General features: G+C 37.4%; 2 protein-coding genes across 2 annotated transcripts in view; one reads left to right on the top strand and one right to left on the bottom strand.

Moving 5' to 3' along the window:
* The window catches only part of LOC127426776 (transformation/transcription domain-associated protein-like), a 99742-nt gene extending 91498 nt beyond the window's left edge, over positions 1-8244 (bottom strand). The window contains exons 1-15 of the mRNA XM_051673803.1: positions 8207-8244; positions 7662-7842; positions 7380-7429; positions 7181-7291; positions 6988-7092; positions 6783-6866; positions 6620-6676; positions 6390-6515; positions 5676-5753; positions 4553-4641; positions 4323-4419; positions 3644-3782; positions 3187-3265; positions 2253-2487; positions 1732-2062 (exon numbers count right to left, since the gene is read on the bottom strand). Coding sequence (XP_051529763.1) covers positions 1732-2062; positions 2253-2487; positions 3187-3265; positions 3644-3782; positions 4323-4419; positions 4553-4641; positions 5676-5753; positions 6390-6515; positions 6620-6676; positions 6783-6866; positions 6988-7092; positions 7181-7291; positions 7380-7429; positions 7662-7761 — 1681 coding nt within the window. The 5' untranslated portion in view covers positions 7762-7842; positions 8207-8244. The remainder of the gene's footprint in view (positions 1-1731; positions 2063-2252; positions 2488-3186; positions 3266-3643; positions 3783-4322; positions 4420-4552; positions 4642-5675; positions 5754-6389; positions 6516-6619; positions 6677-6782; positions 6867-6987; positions 7093-7180; positions 7292-7379; positions 7430-7661; positions 7843-8206) is intronic.
* A 5407-nt stretch (positions 8245-13651) lies between these two features.
* Positions 13652-18983, top strand: LOC127426780 (neuronal pentraxin-2-like). Its single transcript, XM_051673814.1, has 5 exons — positions 13652-14304; positions 15668-15887; positions 16124-16368; positions 16949-17128; positions 17375-18983. Exons 1-5 carry the CDS (start codon positions 13891-13893, stop codon positions 17600-17602), a joined length of 1287 nt encoding a protein of 428 aa, XP_051529774.1. The 5' UTR covers positions 13652-13890; the 3' UTR covers positions 17603-18983.
* Positions 18984-19989: the final 1006 nt, after the last annotated feature.

Here is a 19989-nt window from a genome sequence, read left to right on the forward strand (position 1 = left end):
CTACACCATATAGCCTGATAATTCCTGAAACTTCCTTAAAATCATGAACTTTATGATGATTAAGAATTATAATCTAATGACTAAGGATGGGACGATATGGTTCTCTCACGATTCGGTTCGATATATGATGTGAGGTTTATGATTCGATAATATCTCGATTCGATATGATAACACTTACATGACAAAATATGGCAGAATTTTTTTTTTTATGTTATTATGTTTGCATAAAATTCACATAATTTCTCATCAAAATAAAGCTCATTAGGGGGCCTGGGTAGCTCAGTGGTAAAAGACGCTGGCTACCACCCCTGGAGTTCGCTAGTTCGAATCCCAGGGCGTGCTGAGTGACTCCAGCCAGGTCTCCTAAGCAACCAAATTGGTCCGGTTGCTAGGGAGGGTAGAGTCACATGGGGTAACCTCCTCGTGGTCGCTATAATGTGGTTCGTTCTCGGTGGGGCACGTGGGTGGCATGAAGCCTCCACACGTGCTGTGTCTCCGTGGCGACGCGCTCAACAAGCCACGTGATAAGATGCGCAGGTTGATGGTCTCAGACACGGAGGCAACCTGGATTGAGGCGAATCACTACGCGACCACAAGGACTTAAAAGCGCACTGGGAATAAATAAATAAATAAAATAAAGCTCTTTAATACACAATATAAATCTTCAAATTTTAAATAAGAGTTTCTCATATACCTTTCACTATATAAAAAAAAAAAAAAAAAAAAAAATCACAAACAAATAAGCCTTCATAAATAGTGGACTACATTTAGGCTGATCAGGTGTAGAACAAGCAATAGAACTGAACAGAACCTGTCCTGAAAAAATGTGTTTGTCTTGATTATTATAATCAAATTTTAACTTTTAAAAAATATACAAATACTTCTTTTAATCATTTAATATTATCTCTTGATAACATTTAATATTATCTATGAATCTCTATTTGTTTATATTATACTGATATGAGCTGTCAATGTTTGAAATAATGTGTGCAATTTACACGTAATAACATTAAGTTTACATTAATTTGTATAAAAAGCGCTATAATACTACTGTCAATTTAAGAGTTTAACGCAAATCTCAGTCTCGCACAGGTGTTGCAGTTAGTTTATTAATGAGAGAAAAGTCTGGGTTTTTAGCTCATCAATGCTATTTGTAATCAAAATTAATTTACTTTTTTATCTGACTGTAAAGAACAGAAAGGATATTAAAAGAAACATTTTTCAATAAAAGTGGAGTGCGGGATATCATCTTTGATGTATATATATTACATGGAAGAAATGGTCCGCTTTAATCTCAAGCATTTTGTAACAAAAGGCGATTTTTTCCAGGTTTTCCAGTACTTACATTTTTAAGAGCTAAATTCAAGCACTTCAAGGACCTTGTGCAAACCCTGTAAACAGTGTAAAAAAAAACTGCAGCAGAGGTAAAATCAAGCGATATAGAGATTATGATGTTTGACGGGTCATTTCATTTATGAAACAGGACAGAAAACAATGTTTCAAATTTAGAAATATTCTATATGGTTCGTAATTTTTTGGTTTGCGATATTTCGAAATTCAGTATATTGTCCCATTCCTACTAATGGCACAACTAGTTTCTGAGGGACAGGGGCCTTGGAATATTGTCATGGACAACAACAGGCCTTGGAGTCAAAAAGGTTGAGAACCACTGACCTAGGACTTGACACAATCTAAAACCAAGACATTACCCCTCAAGTTGGTGTGTCTCACCTCCAGGAGCTTTGCAAGAGGTGATGCCCCAGGTAATGGTTTTCACTCCACACACAAGGGTCTTCACCAGACTCCGACAGTCCGACACCTGGAAAGTCTGTTTGTCCTCCTTCTCCCCAGGTCTGTCAAAGGGTGTGGCTGGAGGTGGTGCGGGGGTGACAGGTGTTAGGGGTGCAGGTGGAGGTAAGGCGGGTGTTGCTACAGTGGGGGTAACTGGAACTCCCGGTAACACTCCCGGGTCCACCACACCCATTTCTGATTGGGGTTTACACTTCTTAAAGATAGACACCAGTTGGTAACGAGCGATGGTGTGGAATTTCAACACAAAAACCTGTTGAGAATAAGGAAGACATTTTTATTACTCACATCAGAAGAAATTCATGGTACATTAAAAAACAAGCATTTACAGTGATCTTAGCTAATACTTCCAATCGATCAAATCTTCTAGGTACTTTTGTTACCACTGTGGTTGTTATGATTTGTAACTGAGTTTACATCAGGTAATATGTAGCTTGTCTCACCTCCAGCATCCTCATGAGGATGTCTCTCCCATTGCCGTTCTCTTGTTCGCTCTTTGAGCGGATACAGTCCACAAGGTTTAGCAACAGCTTACAGGACATGGTCTGGATACTGCTGGGCAGGGACTCATCGTCAATATTCTTAGCGAACAGTTGCACAGCCAGAGAGAGGTCTGTCAACGGCAGATTCTGTCTGACATGGTGCACTAAGTCTGCTAGCGTGCTGTAAGCCAGGGGCCTGAAACACCATCGACAGAAGGAACAAAAGACTTAGTTAAACTAATGAATTGATCCTGACTAGGATTGTGGTGTAGAAAAATGAAGCCAGAAATTGATCGTACACATCCCTCAAAGAGCAAATAACTCTTGACCATGGATGAGCATAATATCATGGGTCAATATTTGAGGGTTTTTAGTTGAGGTTTTGAAGTAAAGATTCAGAAAAATGACACTAATGACATTGACAGATCGCAAGTCCTGCCAAATTTGCCTGCTGAAGGCTGACGGCTGAGCCGTGGATGAAAGAGGTATGGGTTTGGCAGGCATATGACATCTGGGGCAGGGAGACAGACAGTGGGAAGGATAGCCAGGCAGGATAGCCTGATGGGCTGCCCAGTGGGGCATCTCAGCTTAGTAACGCACCATTAAGTATCATTTTTGATATGTTGCACTTGATGGAACCCAACTTTTCTTTCCCAATTGCTTTTCAACTGAAACTTGGGAGGAAAGATATTGCAACCTACAGCAGCACGAGGTGCATCGAGATGGAATGACAATAAAACTTACATCTAAATGTGCGCCCTGCCAATCAATGGATGGCAGCTTGCTAATACTGGACAACGCTATAGTATAAAGGTCTAGGAATCCATCACAGATTTAGTTACACCTGTCTGAGCTCCAAAGCATGAGCAGAGAGGGGGTTAATCTGTGTTCTTACCGTAGTGTCTCTTTTGCTGTGTATCCTGAGCCAATGAGTATCGACTCATCGAAAAGCTTGTCGATGCATGGAATGAATTCTGTAACACAAACAGACTTAATATCAGATGCCATCACTGACTCTGAAGCCCACCAACACAACTAAAGGCCCTATGAACCATGAGATACATCAATGCCAGTTCTCAACAGTGAGTTTCCCATTGATTAATTTAACCTTCTCCACAGGACTAATGATTTAGCAGAGTATATCAGATTCCTCTCTCAAATGCTATTGACTGAGAGGTGGAGCTCAAAGGGAATGCAGCAGTTACATCGAAGCGGTACCCCATGAAGCTTAGCGGTGCAATTAACACCAGATGTGAGCGCTTCTACAATAGTGAACACTTTGCATATCTTAGTTGGCAGTATCTGCCAACAATCTGCTATGTGTTTAGCGGTGGCACCAGAGGATGACTCACGGCTGCGTAGATCTGTGGTGAGGATGTGCTTGGCAGCGATAAGCAGCTCTTTTCGCAGGTGAGCCGTCTCAGGGGGGCAGTTAGACAGCAGCTGCAACATCCCCTTCACCATCTGCTGGGAGTATTTCCCAACTAAGTCCTGAGACACACACAAATCACAATGCTACATTAGTCATTGGTTGAGTATTTAAGAAATAGTTCACCAAAAAAAATCTGTCATTATTCACTCATTTTAGTGTCACTTCAAACTCAAATAACCGCCTCTCTTATGTGGACCACAATAGGAGAAATGAAACATTTTCACAATGTTCACCATATAATAAGAGTGCATGGGAACTCTACTCAACATACAAAGTGATTGTATAACTTCAGAAGGCTTATAATATAGTCACAAATTAGTTTGACTACTTTTACTGTGGTATTATGGAGTCTTTTTGTCCTTGAATGGAGTCACCAATCACTTTCTTTATTTATCAAAAAGCAGTGTGAAGATTCTTCAAATTTCTGCTTTTGCACTACCCAGACAAAATAAAGTCATACAGGTTTGGAGTGAAATTAGGCTGGGTTAGTAATTACAGAATTTTCATTTTTAGGTGAACTATTCCTTTAACAAGAAAAATGTAAATACGTTTAATTAAAAGATGGGTGATCTATATTTGTCAGAAGGCGGTAACTGTACCTGGTAGATGCGAATAATGTAAGCGAGAAACGACAAGGTCTTAATCTGAGCGGCAATGAAATCTGCATAAAGCTCCTTGTTGAACAGCTTGTGTTGCCTGTCGCGGATATAAAAGTGGAAAAGCTTTAAATGTCACTAGTGTTAAATTGCATCTATGAAATCCATTTCAGTGCATTAGCGGTGATGTAACACCACACACACAACTCAACAAGACGCAAGAGTTCACTGACCGAGCTTGTGGAGACACCTGCAGCATGATGGTGTTCATGATCAGAGGCACGAACTCTGACACCACGTTATGAATGTTCAGTTTGTACAGCTAGGAAAGACATCACATGGAAAAGCAATAAGTGTATCGAATAACAGTGGGGAAAATGACTAAGCAAAGAGCCATGCTTGACAAGTAATTACTGTTGCAGAAAGATTACACCAACTATAGCATGCTTTCATTGATAAAAACTCATTTCATTTGAACAGAATTTCAGGGTTTTACTCAAAAGACAAATTTCTACATCCAGTAAATCTGCCACTATGTCTAAGTAAATCATGATCTAATGATTTCTTGGAATCATTAATAACTTCTTACTGCAAAACATGATTTACACCTGCAATAACGCAAATAATGAAATTAGAGGTAGACTGATATATCGGTTTTACCGATTAATCGGTGCCGATAGTTGCTTTTTGGAACTATCATTAACAGCAAAAATCTATGCTGATAGTTTTTTCATAATTTTGTAAATTTCAAAATAGTGTATTTCAGGCTCGTTAATACTTAAGTCCCACGGTATGCAATACATCTAAAAACATTCTAATTATTAGTGGGATTTTGGTTTAACAATAAACTGCATCTGGAATTTTTTTCATTTTTGACTCTTTGTCCGTGTCCTTCATAGTAAAAAAGGAATAAGAAAATTTTTGACATTCTATGAATTGATTTTTAAAAACTTTTAGCCGATGAATTGGTTATCGGCCATTCCCATCACCTTAAATATCGGTATCGGCAAAATCCACTATAGGTCGACCTCTAAATAAAATGTCAAAATAATGCACAATTTTTGCCTTAAAACATTAAAATTGATTTCCTTTAAACTTCAAGCTTTTAATAACAGACAGAAAAGAAAAAAAACATTCATCAGGCCAATCATTTTGATAGTGTAAGGTCTAAAGAGAAAACACTGGATGTATCAACAATTAATAGCTCAAATGTAAAACAGGGTAATTAGGGTTTTAAAATGACTGTAGATACCCTTTAAAACCGAGCCAAATGTCTAACCGATGAGCCATGTCCTTTCAAAAAGAAGATGGCTGGCATTTAATCAATATTGAATGAATGTTTTTATGAGTCCTCACCTGATACATGAGCACTACGATGATGGGCAGCTCTGCCAACACTTTGAGTGACAGTGACCCCCTGGGGATTATTGTATGCTGGAGGACACAGAGCAGATGACTTAAACAGACCAGTCAGAGACCAAACCAACTGTCACCATATAACTAATGAAATACACGTTTAATTCAAAGTATTTTTTCATCAAATATAATAACTTTTCTTTCTGCATTAAGAGTAAAATATCAGAAAAACTTCTTGGCAAACTGTAGTTCAGCGCCCCTAGGATTTAGCACTGAAATTTATAGGCAGGAACTTGGCGCCATCTAGTGTCTATACAATATAAATTTCATTAGCATTGGAATTCTCCATCAAAGTATCCCACACATAAATAGTGGCCTGATGCCATTACGATCATTTTGACTCATAATGGTCATTAAGCTAAAGTGATCCAGTTACAATCCAAAACAGATCAGCAGCTAGACACTCAGATCTTATCAGTTTTACTTTCAGCGCCCAGGATTAAAAGGTACATTAGTGATATCTCTCTCTCTCTCTCTCTCTCTCTCTCACACTCACACACACACACACACACACACACACACACACACGCGCAGTACCATTCTCTGGACTAAAGCACATTGCTCTCATCATTGTGTCTCTGCTGATCATATTTGTCAAGTGAGGATGAGGATTTATTTTAAGGGTCTACTAGAGATTAATGTTAGTTGCAGTACCGTCCGGGTCTCGCTGTCGTCGCGCTCTGGTGCAGTCTTCACCAACACTGAGGTGATCATGCCCACCATCTCTGGAGAGGGCACTGTGTTCTCTGCTATAACCTGAGGATTCTCAAAGTACCTCGTCTAAAAGACAGAGAGAGAGAGCTTTTATAAAATAAAATACAAAACGCAGCTAAAAGCCTAACACAAATATTTCAAATCCATTCCACAATGTAAAAACCGCTTACCACGACTTTAGGCAGTTCTTTGTAAATCTGCTTCACAAAGTCCAAGAAGTGATGAATCTGTAAGTGTTGACAGGAAGATTGAATTTGTTTCGAGTGCAATTTAATCAGCTTAATTGAAGCAAATTCTAGCCAGCATAATAGAGGGCCAGAAGCTGCATCTCACCTCTTGGGAGATCGGCGGACGGAACTGTTTATGCAGTTCAATGATAACGCGTAAGCAAATGAGCACGTTCTCTTCACTTTCAATCTGAGTGATGAAACAAAGAGGTAAGTCTCTCGGTAGACGATGAATTTTATTTAATGTAGTAAAATGCATGATATTCAAAATGAAATATGGGATGCTCAGCATCCAGGTAAAGCAAACTGACCTCAAGGAAACGGAACATGACAGACAGGATATTCTTGGCGTGAGACCGCAGGTGTTCATTGGTAGGGATTCTGTGGATGATCTCCAGGACCAGTTTCCTTAATTGCTATGACAAAATTCGAACACTCGCTTGAATTTCAGGGATGAGGCCTCAATGAAAACTTCAGTGATATGATTTGCTGCAGAAAACACACCTGCGTTGGTTTCTCCTGAAGGAACTGCACTTCTCCATCCTGTAAAAATGTCAAGAAACGAGGGATGATATGCTCCAAGAATGTAGAATACTGTGGCGAGGATGTGACGTTCTGGGGAGGATGAAAGAAAGAAATGAACGTGAATACAAGGAATCATTTTGCATTCCAAACTTTTTACAAGCAAAATATAAGGCCTTACCTCAAAATTCTCACTGACTTCCTGCATCATTTTTAGTTTGGTCTCATCCGCTGATGTTTAAATGAAGAAGAAACATATGAGTGACAGCATCTTGCATTTACTGAGACACAATTTTATCGCACCATCCCGAGTGTAAAAGCTATATACACATTACTCCTTTATACACACACATTCGCAAAGTATATGCATTATAAATGATCTCGTCACTTATATTAAAACACAAACTCGTAACTATGCGTGAAGAACAGCACATTCGTGGTAAGCAGAAGGGAATACACTCACGTGTGTTGTTGTCAGTGAGGGCCGCCACAAACTGTAGATATTTCTTCATGAGGGTGGTCTGATCCACCACAGTGGGGCTTGGGGTGGGCACAAAAGACATGATGGGGGCCGGGACAGACAGGATTCCTCTGAAATGGGGCAGACTAGTGTCTGCGCTGATCTCAGTAGAAGTTCATGTCACCTTTAGGAAAATAACCACAAAGGGAAAGTCAGTTACACTACACACCTGAGCACAACCCTAACCAAAGTATTGCGGCAGTACCACAGAAAAGTGCAGGCATCAGATGGTTATACCATGGTACTATGATATATTCAACAGTATTGAATTATTGCCATATTCATGTAACATGGAATTTGCATACATTAACAAGACATTCACAATCAAAAGGTAGCACATCTATCTAAATGTAAAAAACAGTAATTTCAGAGATTGATTCAGAGATCTAAACACATAGAGGAGTTTGTTTTGACTTGCACTACACTGTTAATTTGTGTCCTAACGAATAAACTAAATATCAACACAAACAACAAGCCTAAAAACAAACCAATCAGCATTTCACGCATCACATTGTCTAACAAAGTTGAGGTGTTTCATGCAGACTCATTTCTATTTGCATGTGTAGTTTTAGGGAAGCGGTAGTTGCGCCAAACTGCAACGACACGCCTACTGCAGTCACGCTCACTGATATTAAATGATGCGCTTGAGCCAAAGTGATAACTAGTTCCTCCATTACAGCGCTACCAATGATACTGCGCTATTGATAAATACAGGGCAGAAATTATCTGTGGGTTTGTTTTTTGTAAATTATGTAGGACGTTTTGCAGCACGACAGCAAGCCATTCACATAAGAAAGAGCCTAGCTCTAGCAGGCTGCTAACCTACACCAAGTCTAAGACATGCACATGCACAACGCAAGTGTTTCCCTTTTTACCTGAATACATGCACATATCTGAAGCAGCTGTTCTCACACAAATACTAATGAGGGATTTTTACGCTCATAATGTGCATACGTTGCAAAATTACTCCCAATTAAACAGCACCAACTTACCAGTGAAAGGACAGGAAAGAGTTTTACACGAACTTCCGCTACACCGAATGAAATTCACTGGGCGATTTGAAATCAATACGCCGCACAGTTTGTTTGTTAATTGTGTAAATAATTTTATAAATAGAAAACCTTTAATTTTATGCTTCATTATTAGACTTTTAAAAGAGGGTTTGTGTGTCAGAGGTATGTTCTAAGCAACTTTATTTCATATTTAGACACTAATATAGTTCTTTGCGGAAGGATATTCCAGTCAGAGCAGATGTGAGAAGACCATCGAAAACGATGGTCTTCTAGTTTTCATTCAGACTGACTTACAAACGTTTTATTTAATTTTGCTGCAGCCCAGTAACCAAGATATTGTTTTATATAATCGAGTCATATTGTTTTAGTAATAAAAACTATGTTTATAAAATGATTTATTGACACATTTAGTTAAGCCAGTTTTTTGGGCCATGGGTAGCATTGCGTGCGATGTTTTCAATGCTCACACAGAGCTCATAGATCTTCTGTATTGATGATGTGATGCATGCACTCAGTTTTTATTTGTTCCAAACAGAGCGTCAGACTGTAGATGTAGACTATTATATATGCGCAAATGCATTTACACATATGACCACTTGGGGGCGCATTGATAAAAAGGGGTGGCAAAAAAAGCAGAAACCTAATCAAAAGGGGAGAAATATAGATTATACCTCACCGAGGGATAAATAGGTAGAGACAGGTGCCCCAAAAAGACAGCGGAAGCCACACTTAACATAATATTTCATTGCAAAAAAATACAAATACAAAATAAATATCCAACTGCTTATTAACACTTTTTATTTTTGTTTGTTTGTTTGTTTGTTTGTTTGTTTGTTTGTTTGTTTGTTTTTTGTGGATGTATGAAGTCAGTTCCCCTCAAGTTCAAACAAGTGCCCTAGCAGAGTAACCACAAATGTAGTTCATCACATTATTTATGGACATGTTCCACTTAGATTCACAACTAGGAAGTGTCCAAATCCTTTTAAAGGGGTCATGACATGCCTTTTTTATTATTTCTCTATATTCCTTGAGGTTCACTTTTAAAATTAGTCAAGTTTTTTGCACAGAAAACAAACATATATTTGTAAAACATGATCATTTTCAACCCTCATTTTGACCCTCTGTCAGAAACGCTTGGTTTCTGTGCTGCTTCTCCTTTAAGACTTGACAGTAAACGCCCACTGTATGACTGACTTTCTGCAATTGACTGATCTGTCCTCTCCTTTCCATCTCACTGCTACTGGGCGGGGCTACGGAAGTGATAAGGTAATTAGGCTCTGATGTGTTGTTGTGGAGGCGGTCAGATGCAAATATCTACCTTGGTGTGACCTCACAATGTGGAGCAAGTAGAGAATGAGTCGTTTTGACAGCTTGGTTTCAACAAATGCTCTTTTTGCAGTAAGAAGTAAGTTTTGTGTTCTGAAACTCACAGTGTGTTTTTAGTACAATTACCTCGTACATGTCAGAAAATCAAGGTAAATTTTATTCCTCATATCATGACCCCTTTCATTTTATTTTGAACAGGATAGCTAGTGTTGTTGTATAACTTGTTGTTTGCTTGTTAAGTGTGCTTATGTTAACTTTCTTTAAAATAAATGCCATTTGGTTTGATATTTCATAATACAATGCAAAGACATTTATATAGTATTAAGTCTGTCCAAACACTTTTTGGGGCCACTGTATATAGATGCCATTACACTAAGTTTAAAATGTGACTCACACAAATGTTAATGAATAAACATTTTTTTTTTTAAATGTCAATTTGTAATGATGTTACTATCTGTTGGCATTAATGTGAGAGCAGGCTAGAATCAGACACAACAAAAGGATACTTGAATTGGTATAAATGTGATACCTTAAAGATTAAATTTAAGTTTAATCACCTGTCTGTTTTCAGTTCATTTAAATGAGTACAAATCACAGCAGAGGGAGCTATCCTGGTGGAGCTTCAACTGCCCAGATGGTGAAAAAGTTACATTATCATTTCAATGGCCCCTCTGTTGGGCTGGGAGCATACAAATTCTGATTCCCACTGACCCTGCAAACAGATTAACTGGGAAACCAGTTAGACCGCACTTCTAGTTTTAAAACTACAATAATCACCATATCATGCCTTGAATATCAGTTCTTGTACATACAAACTATTTAGTTGGTTTGATTGTTTTGTTCACCATACTCAAATCAACTGTACGTATTCACTCTATATCATTATGCCAAGTTTTGAACTTGAGGAAAGAGGTCCTGCATGGAATCTACTTTGATTTTTTATTTATTTATTTTTTTAAGTAAAACAAATTAAAACATCGAACTAGAAAGTAAAATTAAGTATAAAATGTAGAGAATATTTGCTGGGTGCATGGGGAAAATTTCTGAAGCTGAGCAGTGATGTTCATTGATGACTCACAGTCTGCTCTAAAAAGGGTCACAGGTTCACAGCCCAAATGTGTTGCCACCGTGAACAGAGTTCTCATCTATTCAGTTTAGTATATGTATACATTTGAGGCTCATAATATAATACCTGGATACATTTTCTCTGTGGAGTGCATGTCTGCAGGACCAATGCTTTTTGAAAGGCCTTGTTTATTCACTGGCTTTCACATCTCAAAAATATGAAATAAGCCCATATAGGAAAGCATTAGTCATGTAAGTGCTCTCTTCATGAGTGAGGACTAATGCACTGCTCTTGCAGAGGATGTAGTTTCATAGAAGAATGAATTTTTATTTATTACATTCAGTATTCTCAGTGTTGTCCAGACATAGACTCAGCAATAATAAGATTGTTCATTTTCAAAATTATTTTTTCTCCTATAAAGCAGCATACGAATGTAATCAAGCTATATAGTGTCTACTATTTGGACTAATATTTGGAGCAACAAATGAGTGATACAGGATCAGTGATTTATATGATGTCCATTTTTGGCTTACTTTTACTTTCCATTTTATGCACTGTAAAGTGAAAATGTGCATTTTTTACCTTAAGGAGATATTTCTACTTGACCCTTAAAAAATAATTTTGTTGTTGCAAGCAAACGCAGTCAGGTTAATTCAGTCATGTAAATTAAAATTTTAACTTGTTAATAAAGAGTTAATTAAAGATGTTACCCTTTGAAGTGCATTCTTTAGGTTAAATGACAAAACATGTTTTTACACTGTACCACTTGAGAAGGCCTCCTTGTTAGTAATTTGCCCTGATTTTAATTATACATAAATACGTGAGCATCCATATCAGCATGTATTAAATGTCCCTTTTACAGTGTTTTCTTCCAGTGGGGAGATGTTCTGACAGACTCAGCAGTATGTGCTTGGATTGCGTCTGGCATCAGTTTTATCTGCAGTGACCCTGGTGGACAGCCAAATTCTGGTCATGATCCTGTTAAATTAATGCTCTGGTCCAAAGACACAATAACTTTATGTATTAACACTGATACTGACTGTGTGTTTTTTTTTTTTTTATATAATTATTATTTATAGATTACTTCAAAGGGTATTTGTTTTCATATTACTGAAGCTAAAATTTGAACAATCTGAAATAATTGTTTCTTCTGCATGACCTTTGAGTAGACATAACTTGGTAAGCTACCACATAATGTTACCTGCACACGTCAGTGTGAAATAAGCTTACTAAGCTTACGATGCAGTACTCGGTGTTTAGATCTCTGTGTTTTGATTTTACAGCAGATGACACTTGTCCTCTCAGCGAGCTGTCAAACTAATCTAAATCTCATTTAACTTCATCTGTCCTTCTCTGTATTTACAGAACAGGTGTAACCTGGCTATAGATACTAATATAAATGCCAGAATGATATTTTGTGCTTATGTGGTAGTTTATTGCCCAAAGCACTTTATTACTCAATTAATTCAGTGTTGTTAAGAAAGGTCTATCTTTGACCTCGCCTGTTTGTATTGAACACAAAAAGAAGAAATCCTTGGAGAGATAGGCTATGTCCCAATTTAGAAACTCTTGTTAAATAACAGAATTAAGGCTGCTTTATGTTTTAATTGTTAAGGTTATTTTATTACTACCAGGGCCGTTTCTAGGCTTAGGCGAACTAGGCTGTTGCCAAGGGCTCCACCTGCTGGAGGGGGCTCCAAAGAGGAGGCTGCTGCAACGCACCCCAAACCCCAAATTTGCACAAATGTATTATATGTCTAATGAAATGTTTCTATGTTAACCTCAAGCCATCTTATAGGCTAAATGTAAACCTCAAGCGCTATATAAATGTAACGTTCATTCATTCATTAATTCAGTCATCTTTATTGCAGTATTCTACCCTTCTCTTGTGTGACTTCTGTCACCCTTATTATTATTATTTATATATCTTTTTTGTTCATTTTGTAAATACCCTACAACTATAGGCCAAGTGAAATGAACTTGAAATAGACCTTGATGTCTGTTCTTTCACTACATGTTACTGGACCTATGTGAAAATCACTGACATTCCACTTCCATCTTATTTCATTGTATAATGGATTTCAAAGAGATTTTTGCTGTGCATATTTCTATGTAGCCTACTGGTGCCCTTTGCACATTTGCTGTTCATTAACGCATTTTTAGGAAAACATTACATAAATTATGAAATATTGCAATAATTAGCCTACCTAACAAGATAAAACAGAAGACCACAATGAGGAACAGAAATAGCTGTAATTTAGTTTTTTATGCCTAATCGGACAAACATGGCTGTAATCATCAAGGCAAAGCTCATAACGGACAGACTGAACAAAACCACTTCTTACAAACTACAACATAATTTAGCCTCAACTTAGACACTGAAACTTGCTAACATTTTCGAGATAAACTATTAGAGGTGTTCACGTCTATTTTTGAAGGGCGTGGTTGTGGACTGACATTTTCGGTTCCACATGCATGGTAAGAAAACTCATGAATATGAATATAGGCTCCGCCCAGTGATACAAAAATCTCTGAAGGACGTTAATTTGATGTTGTTGATTCTGTCGTTGTTCTTTACAACACCACGCGCTTGTGCGCTCAAATAGAGAAGTGCGGCGTCAGTAGTTCAGAAGGGCAGGGTACCATTTGTTATCACTAAAAACTACGGACTATGTTTCACTCGCAACGATGAAAGGAATTAAGAGTTAACGCTGAGAGTTGCGCAATATTACAGTTGAACTTCGCAACGTTATATTATCTCTACAAAATGTTTATTCTGGTCGCCCGACTCGTGTGTCTCTATGCTTTTACGCATGTCGTTGTCCATGGGCAAGATGAAAAGGGAGAGCGCTTTCTTTGTACTGCAGTTCCCATTAACAAGGATACAAGTTGCCCCGTGCAGTCTCTGCCTTTTCAGAGTACAACGGCTCAGGAGGAAGAACTCAGGAACACTGTCATGCAACTTCGAGAGACAGTCTTACAACAAAAGGAGACCATTATCAATCAGTTAGGGACAATCAAAGAGCTGACGTCTAAACTCTCACGCTGTGAGTCTGAATCAGAATCCTTTCGGAAAAACATCAAGGACACGATGGATGATGTGCCTAAAGACCCGAATGACACCACTGATGTTCTTGGAAAGACCATGCAGACTCTAAAGGATCGACTAGAAAATCTTGAGGTGAGATACTCTTTATTTCAGATGCAATTTAAATGTAAGTCAGTTTGTGCTGGATGTTTCTTTACCTGTCTGACTATTTTGGTAATTGTGCGGAGGCGTTGAAGATTTACAAGGATTATCCCGTTAGTAAGTACATCTCTATCCCTTAACCACAAATGCCAAAGTTACTTATGATGCACAAAGCGACAAAGTGTCTGTAATAATGTGTCAGTGCTGGGTGTTAATCTGACTCTACGATGATGGATCTAAAATCAAATGCTTGAAGCATTTTTTCTAAATAAACATAATTTGTATTACTTCTCCATTGGATATCACCCGATTAGATTTATTTATTTATTTATGTCATACAAAAAGCCAACAACACTGTAAAAAATACTGACTTGCTATTATTTCCTTAAGGAGCTATTTCTACTTGATCAAACCCTTAAAATGTGTATTATTGTTGTAACCCAATGCATTCATGTTGATTCAGAGATGCTTAATAAGATATTGAGTTATATTAAATTTGATAAAAAAAAGTTCATTTAGATGTGAAACTCATTTTTTGAGTGCACCCTTACCCATAAAGATATTATATAAACTGTAAAAATATCAGATAGCCTAAAAGTGTGCATGGTGACATCTTTAACTGCTTTAGTAGTGAATTTAGTTAGTCAAAAATATATAATTTAATATGAATCAATCAATCTGACTACACTGGCTTACAGCAACAACATTTTATTTCTGTTATATCAGAAATACCTCTTTAAGGTAACAATTGCAGTTTTATTTTTTACAAAAGTTAACCTATTGGATTAGATGCACATGGATGTTTTACGTACTCAAAAGTGTTTTTATGACAGAAGTGAATAGGTTATAAACAAAATAAAATAGTTTCTGCTTGAAACACAAAAAAATGTTTCGTCATGCAACCTAAAAAAAGTTTTGTTCAAGTCAAAAATGTAATTAATCTGACTAAATTTAATTGAGAGTTTAGGTGATACCAACAAAAGTAAATGTTATGGGTTTAATCATGTAGAAATAGATCCTTGAGGTAATAATTGCAGGCTAACACTTTTTGGCAGTGAAGGAAGAAAAACTTGTATGAAGAAGCCTTGAAAAAGCCTTTATTTTTGTCACACATTATACATTTGCACATATACAGTGACATTTTTTTTTTTTTTTCTCGCATATCCCAGCTAAGCTGGGGTCAGAGTGCAGGGTCAGCCATGATACGGCGCCCCTGGAGCAGATAGGGTCAAGGGCCTTGCTCAAGGGCCCAACAGTGGCATCTTGGCAGTGCTGGGGCTCGAACCCCATATGCAGTTATAAGCAGGCTATATGTAGGAATCCTTGGAAACCTTTTTTATTTCATTTTCCAAAGCAACAACAAACACGGGCCAATATCTCTGGTGCCTCCTTCCCCAATGAGCTGAGAAATCTACTGCAGCGTAGACTGGAGGATCTGGAGAATCAACTGCTGAAGAGGGTCAATGATCTTGAGGCAGAGAAGACTCAGCTATATAATGAGACAGTAGCTCATCGCCAGCGCACAGACAATACCCTGAACTCTCTCATGAATAGGCTCTCTGAATTAGAAAAAGGTATGCACAAAACCCTCTTATGTTCTATAGTCATTCTTCTGTTCCAGATACATTTACATCAACTCTTGATAATTTCTGTCCATATTATCCATATAAGAATCTTTGATTTGAGTTAGACACTTCTTAATCCTAAAGTGCCTGTCAAGGAAGTGATCTGGTTGTTTTGTTGGTAGTCTCAGTATATTTCTGCATCACTCCAGATGTGACGCAAAACTAAATCCCTCTTTTGGTGACAGGAGGAGCTGGATTCAAATCACCAGAGAATTTCAAAATCTCTCTTCCTCTACGAACAAATTATCTTTTTGGACAAGTAAAGAAAAGCTTGCCAGAAATGTACGCCTTCACTATTTGCATGTGGCTCAAGTCAAGTGCAAGTCCTGGCATTGGAACCCCTTTTTCCTATGGAGTGCCTGGGCAAGCAAATGAGATAGTACTGATTGAATGGGGCAATAACCCCTTAGAACTGCTCATCAATGACAAGGTACAGACCCAACATACAGCATTTATAAAGTTTTGCATTGAATGCTACAAGTATGTTTTCATGGATTTCAATGATAAGGATGCACAAAGCAACTACAGACTATTATTAATCATCATTTAACTTAAAGCTTTAATGTTGATGTCATCAGATACACAAGTGAAACTCCAAAATATTTATTTACAGTCTAATATAAATATCTGTCTTATATTTTGTAGAAGAATAGTACACCCAAAATAACAATTTTGTCATAATTTACTCACCCTCATGTCATTCTGACCCAGTAACATTTTTGTTCTTCTGTGAAACAAAAAAAATTATGTGTTTAGATGTTAGACAGACTGTCGGAGCTGCTCTTGCCCAAAGGGGATGATGATTTATACTGCCAAAAAAGGACAAAAGCACCATAAAAGTAGTCCATATGACTTGTGTTCTATTTTGTAAGTCTTCCGAAGTCACACGATAGTTTTGTATGGGGAACAGACTGAAATGTAGGTTGTTCCTCACTGATAACTTCTGCCAAATGTCCAAAAGTTCTATTTCTCTGTGAACTATTCCTTTAATACCTCTTGTTGTTAAATAGGTGGCGCAACTACCTCTATCACTGAGTGATGGGAGGTGGCACCATGTCTGCATCACTTGGACTACAAGGGATGGGCTGTGGGAAGCCTATCAGGATGGCCAGAGATTGGGCACAGGAGAAAACCTGGCCCCCTGGCACCCTATCAAGCCTGGTGGAGTCCTTATCCTTGGCCAAGAGCAGGTGAGAACAGAAGCAAGAGTCCCTGCTGCATCCACAAAACTATCAGTGCACACTCCCACTGTAACTGTAGTCTTATTTTTATCTGCAATACATTTATTGACCACTGGAACTTCAAAAACTTTAAATAAAACTTGACCTTAGGCATTAAACAATGTTGTAGTTCACAGTAGAGTTACTGTGAGAGTACACATCCTCTAAGGTTATTGTTGTTGTCTTAACGAGGCCTGTCATTTATGGCCTAAACAGGATGTAGTAGGGGGGCGCTTTGATGCCAACCAGGCCTTTGTGGGGGAACTGAGCCACTTTAACATCTGGGATCGGGTCCTGCGCTCGACGGATATCATTGCAATGTCAAACTGCTCATCCTACATCCCTGGGAATGTGGTGGCCTGGGTCGATAGTAATATCGAGGTGTTTGGTGGTTCCTCAAAATTGCCACTTGGACTTTGTGAAGACAGGCTCTTTGACAATTAAAGGTTTTTGTGGATATTAAAGAGATATAGTATATTGTTATTCTTTCATCCTCAGAAAATATTTACTCAGACAAGAAGTGGAGGACAGTTTTTAGCAAAATCAACTTAAAATCAACCATATATGTACTTGCATATGTTCTTGGATAGATAATAACATACAGATAAATGTAATATGTGTAGTGGAGCAATTTCAGTGTAGTTTCATATTTGTGGCTGAAGGAAAATACCCTTATAAAAAAAAGTACTGCATTGATACCATGGTACAGTCATGGTATCTGATGGTAAAGCCATGGTACTCATTGTATTACCATATATATGACATACATATGACATATATCATGGTAATGTATGATTACTACATCGATATACCATGGTATTTACATGGTACTCCAAGGAACAACACTACACTTCACTTCAAGCTTCAAAGGAGTTACCATGGTACCCAAGAAAGAAAAACATGACCAAAACATTTTCATGGTACCTTTTTTGGAAGTTTAATTACCCTTTCACGTTCACACAGACACACACGCACACAGTTTTGTTGACAAGAATCCCCTCTTTTTATTTAATGAAATGAGAACAAGGCCATTCATGGTATAAGAAAGGCTACTTTTGGACCTTGTGTTGTTCAATTAAAAGATTTGAAACAGAGGATTGGTGAAAACAAATTTACAGTGGTATTTTTACTTGCACAGTTGTTCCCTTTAGCATTAGCACAACTGTGAAAGCTACTATTTTGCACCATATCTTTTTAAAAGATGTCATAGAATGTCATATGAATCGATATTTATGTTAGAATATTTAGATTACACTCTTTTTAGAGTCCAAAGCCCACCTTTGTTTAACTGTTTATGCGGATTGAAATGCATATTGAAGGTTATAAATGCTTTAAAACTGTCAGATATTTTAAAGAAATTTAATGAAATGTAAATTATATCGTAAGCTCTATTTCTTTAAACATATATTTTTATACCCTCCGTTTGCAGAATAAATATAATTAAGTGTTGTTTCTTTGTATGTGTCGTCATATTTTGTTTTATGAAAGGCCTTCTTTTAGATAACTGTGCCAATTTTTCGGCAGGGTTTGCTGAACACTGCTAACCTGTCATTGCCAATGAAAAATAAAGATAGCTCTGAAATCGTTTTTTCTCTCTCGTCTTGCTCTTTTCACCTTTTTCTCCTGCTACAATTTTCCCTTTGTGGTTTAACCATGATCTGGTGATTTATTCAGTATATATAATAAACTATATATTGGTCATTGTTTGTTCATGATACCTAATGTAATAACTGATGTTAACGAATGGAATATTATTGTAAAGTGTTCCAGATTACTTTAATTTACATGATTCTCATAGGCCTGAAAATCACAATTTTATAATTCTCTAATATTTCCAGGTTCATGTGAATCCTGTTTTGCAAGCAACTGCAACAGAAATACTGTAATGAGGTAGACTATATCAATGTTTTATGACTGTAACCTCTGCAGAAATAATTATTGTTGCGGTCAAAGTGTGGAGCAAGAGAGAGAGCATGTAATCACACTGCTCTGATGGACAGGTGGCTCTGAGGGCATTAGCCAGACTTAAGGGGATGAGAACATTCCAAAGCCAAAGCTTGTAGAGGGACATCTCACAAGACTGAACCTCAGTCTAAACTATTAAAATGAAAATGTTCTTGAAAGGTGTGGAAACTGAGATAAAAGGCTCTGTGTTAAAAAATCAATGCAGTAGCCTACCAGCCTAGGAATGCTGGGATGGTCTTAGGGTTCTAGAAAGAAAAGAACTGCAACTCATTGACCTTCACCTACAGGGAGAGAAAATCTCCAGCTTCCTCACAGCTCACATCCCTGAGATGATGAATTTTGTTTACCTATGCTCTGCCAAATGCATTTCAGTCACATATCAACACTATGGGCTCAGAAGTTAAATAGCTTATATATATAAATATATATATACAGTATATACATAAATAATTGATGTATGATTCATAATTTTGCAAATCAGCATTAATCTGAGTAAGATTGTTAGATAATGAGTGATCTATTTAGAATCTGTTAGTAAAATCATAAGTAATCACATGATTGGATAATCATTTAATCATTGGTTTTACATTATGACTGCTGTTGAGCAAATATGAAAGTTAATATCAAGAGGATGTTTTTTTATTAGACTCACTGTATATAATGTAACTACTAGACATAGAATTTGACTTCAATGCGCCTTTTCTTTTTGAGAGGAACTTGTTTAAAAAATGTCAAATTTTCCATTTAGTGTGTGTCACTATTAAGAAGGTCAGGTTGGGCTTTAATGATTGTATCTGAATACTGATTAGATCACAAAGGAGTAGCTGTTTGAAAAAATTAGAAGCAATTTCCTGGAGAATTTAATA

Source organism: Myxocyprinus asiaticus, chromosome 36, assembly GCF_019703515.2.
Source record: "Myxocyprinus asiaticus isolate MX2 ecotype Aquarium Trade chromosome 36, UBuf_Myxa_2, whole genome shotgun sequence".
NCBI classification, from domain to species: domain Eukaryota; kingdom Metazoa; phylum Chordata; class Actinopteri; order Cypriniformes; family Catostomidae; genus Myxocyprinus; species Myxocyprinus asiaticus.

Bases quoted from the DNA above. Each gene is read 5' to 3' on its own strand.
- LOC127426780 (XM_051673814.1), top strand. From the start codon at position 13,891: ATGTTTATTCTGGTCGCCCGACTCGTGTGTCTCTATGCTTTTACGCAT. The intron at 15,888-16,123 runs GTATGCACAAAA...TTTTGGTGACAG, and splicing joins GCTCTCTGAATTAGAAAAAG to GAGGAGCTGGATTCAAATCA. The intron at 17,129-17,374 runs GTGAGAACAGAA...TGGCCTAAACAG, and splicing joins TTATCCTTGGCCAAGAGCAG to GATGTAGTAGGGGGGCGCTT.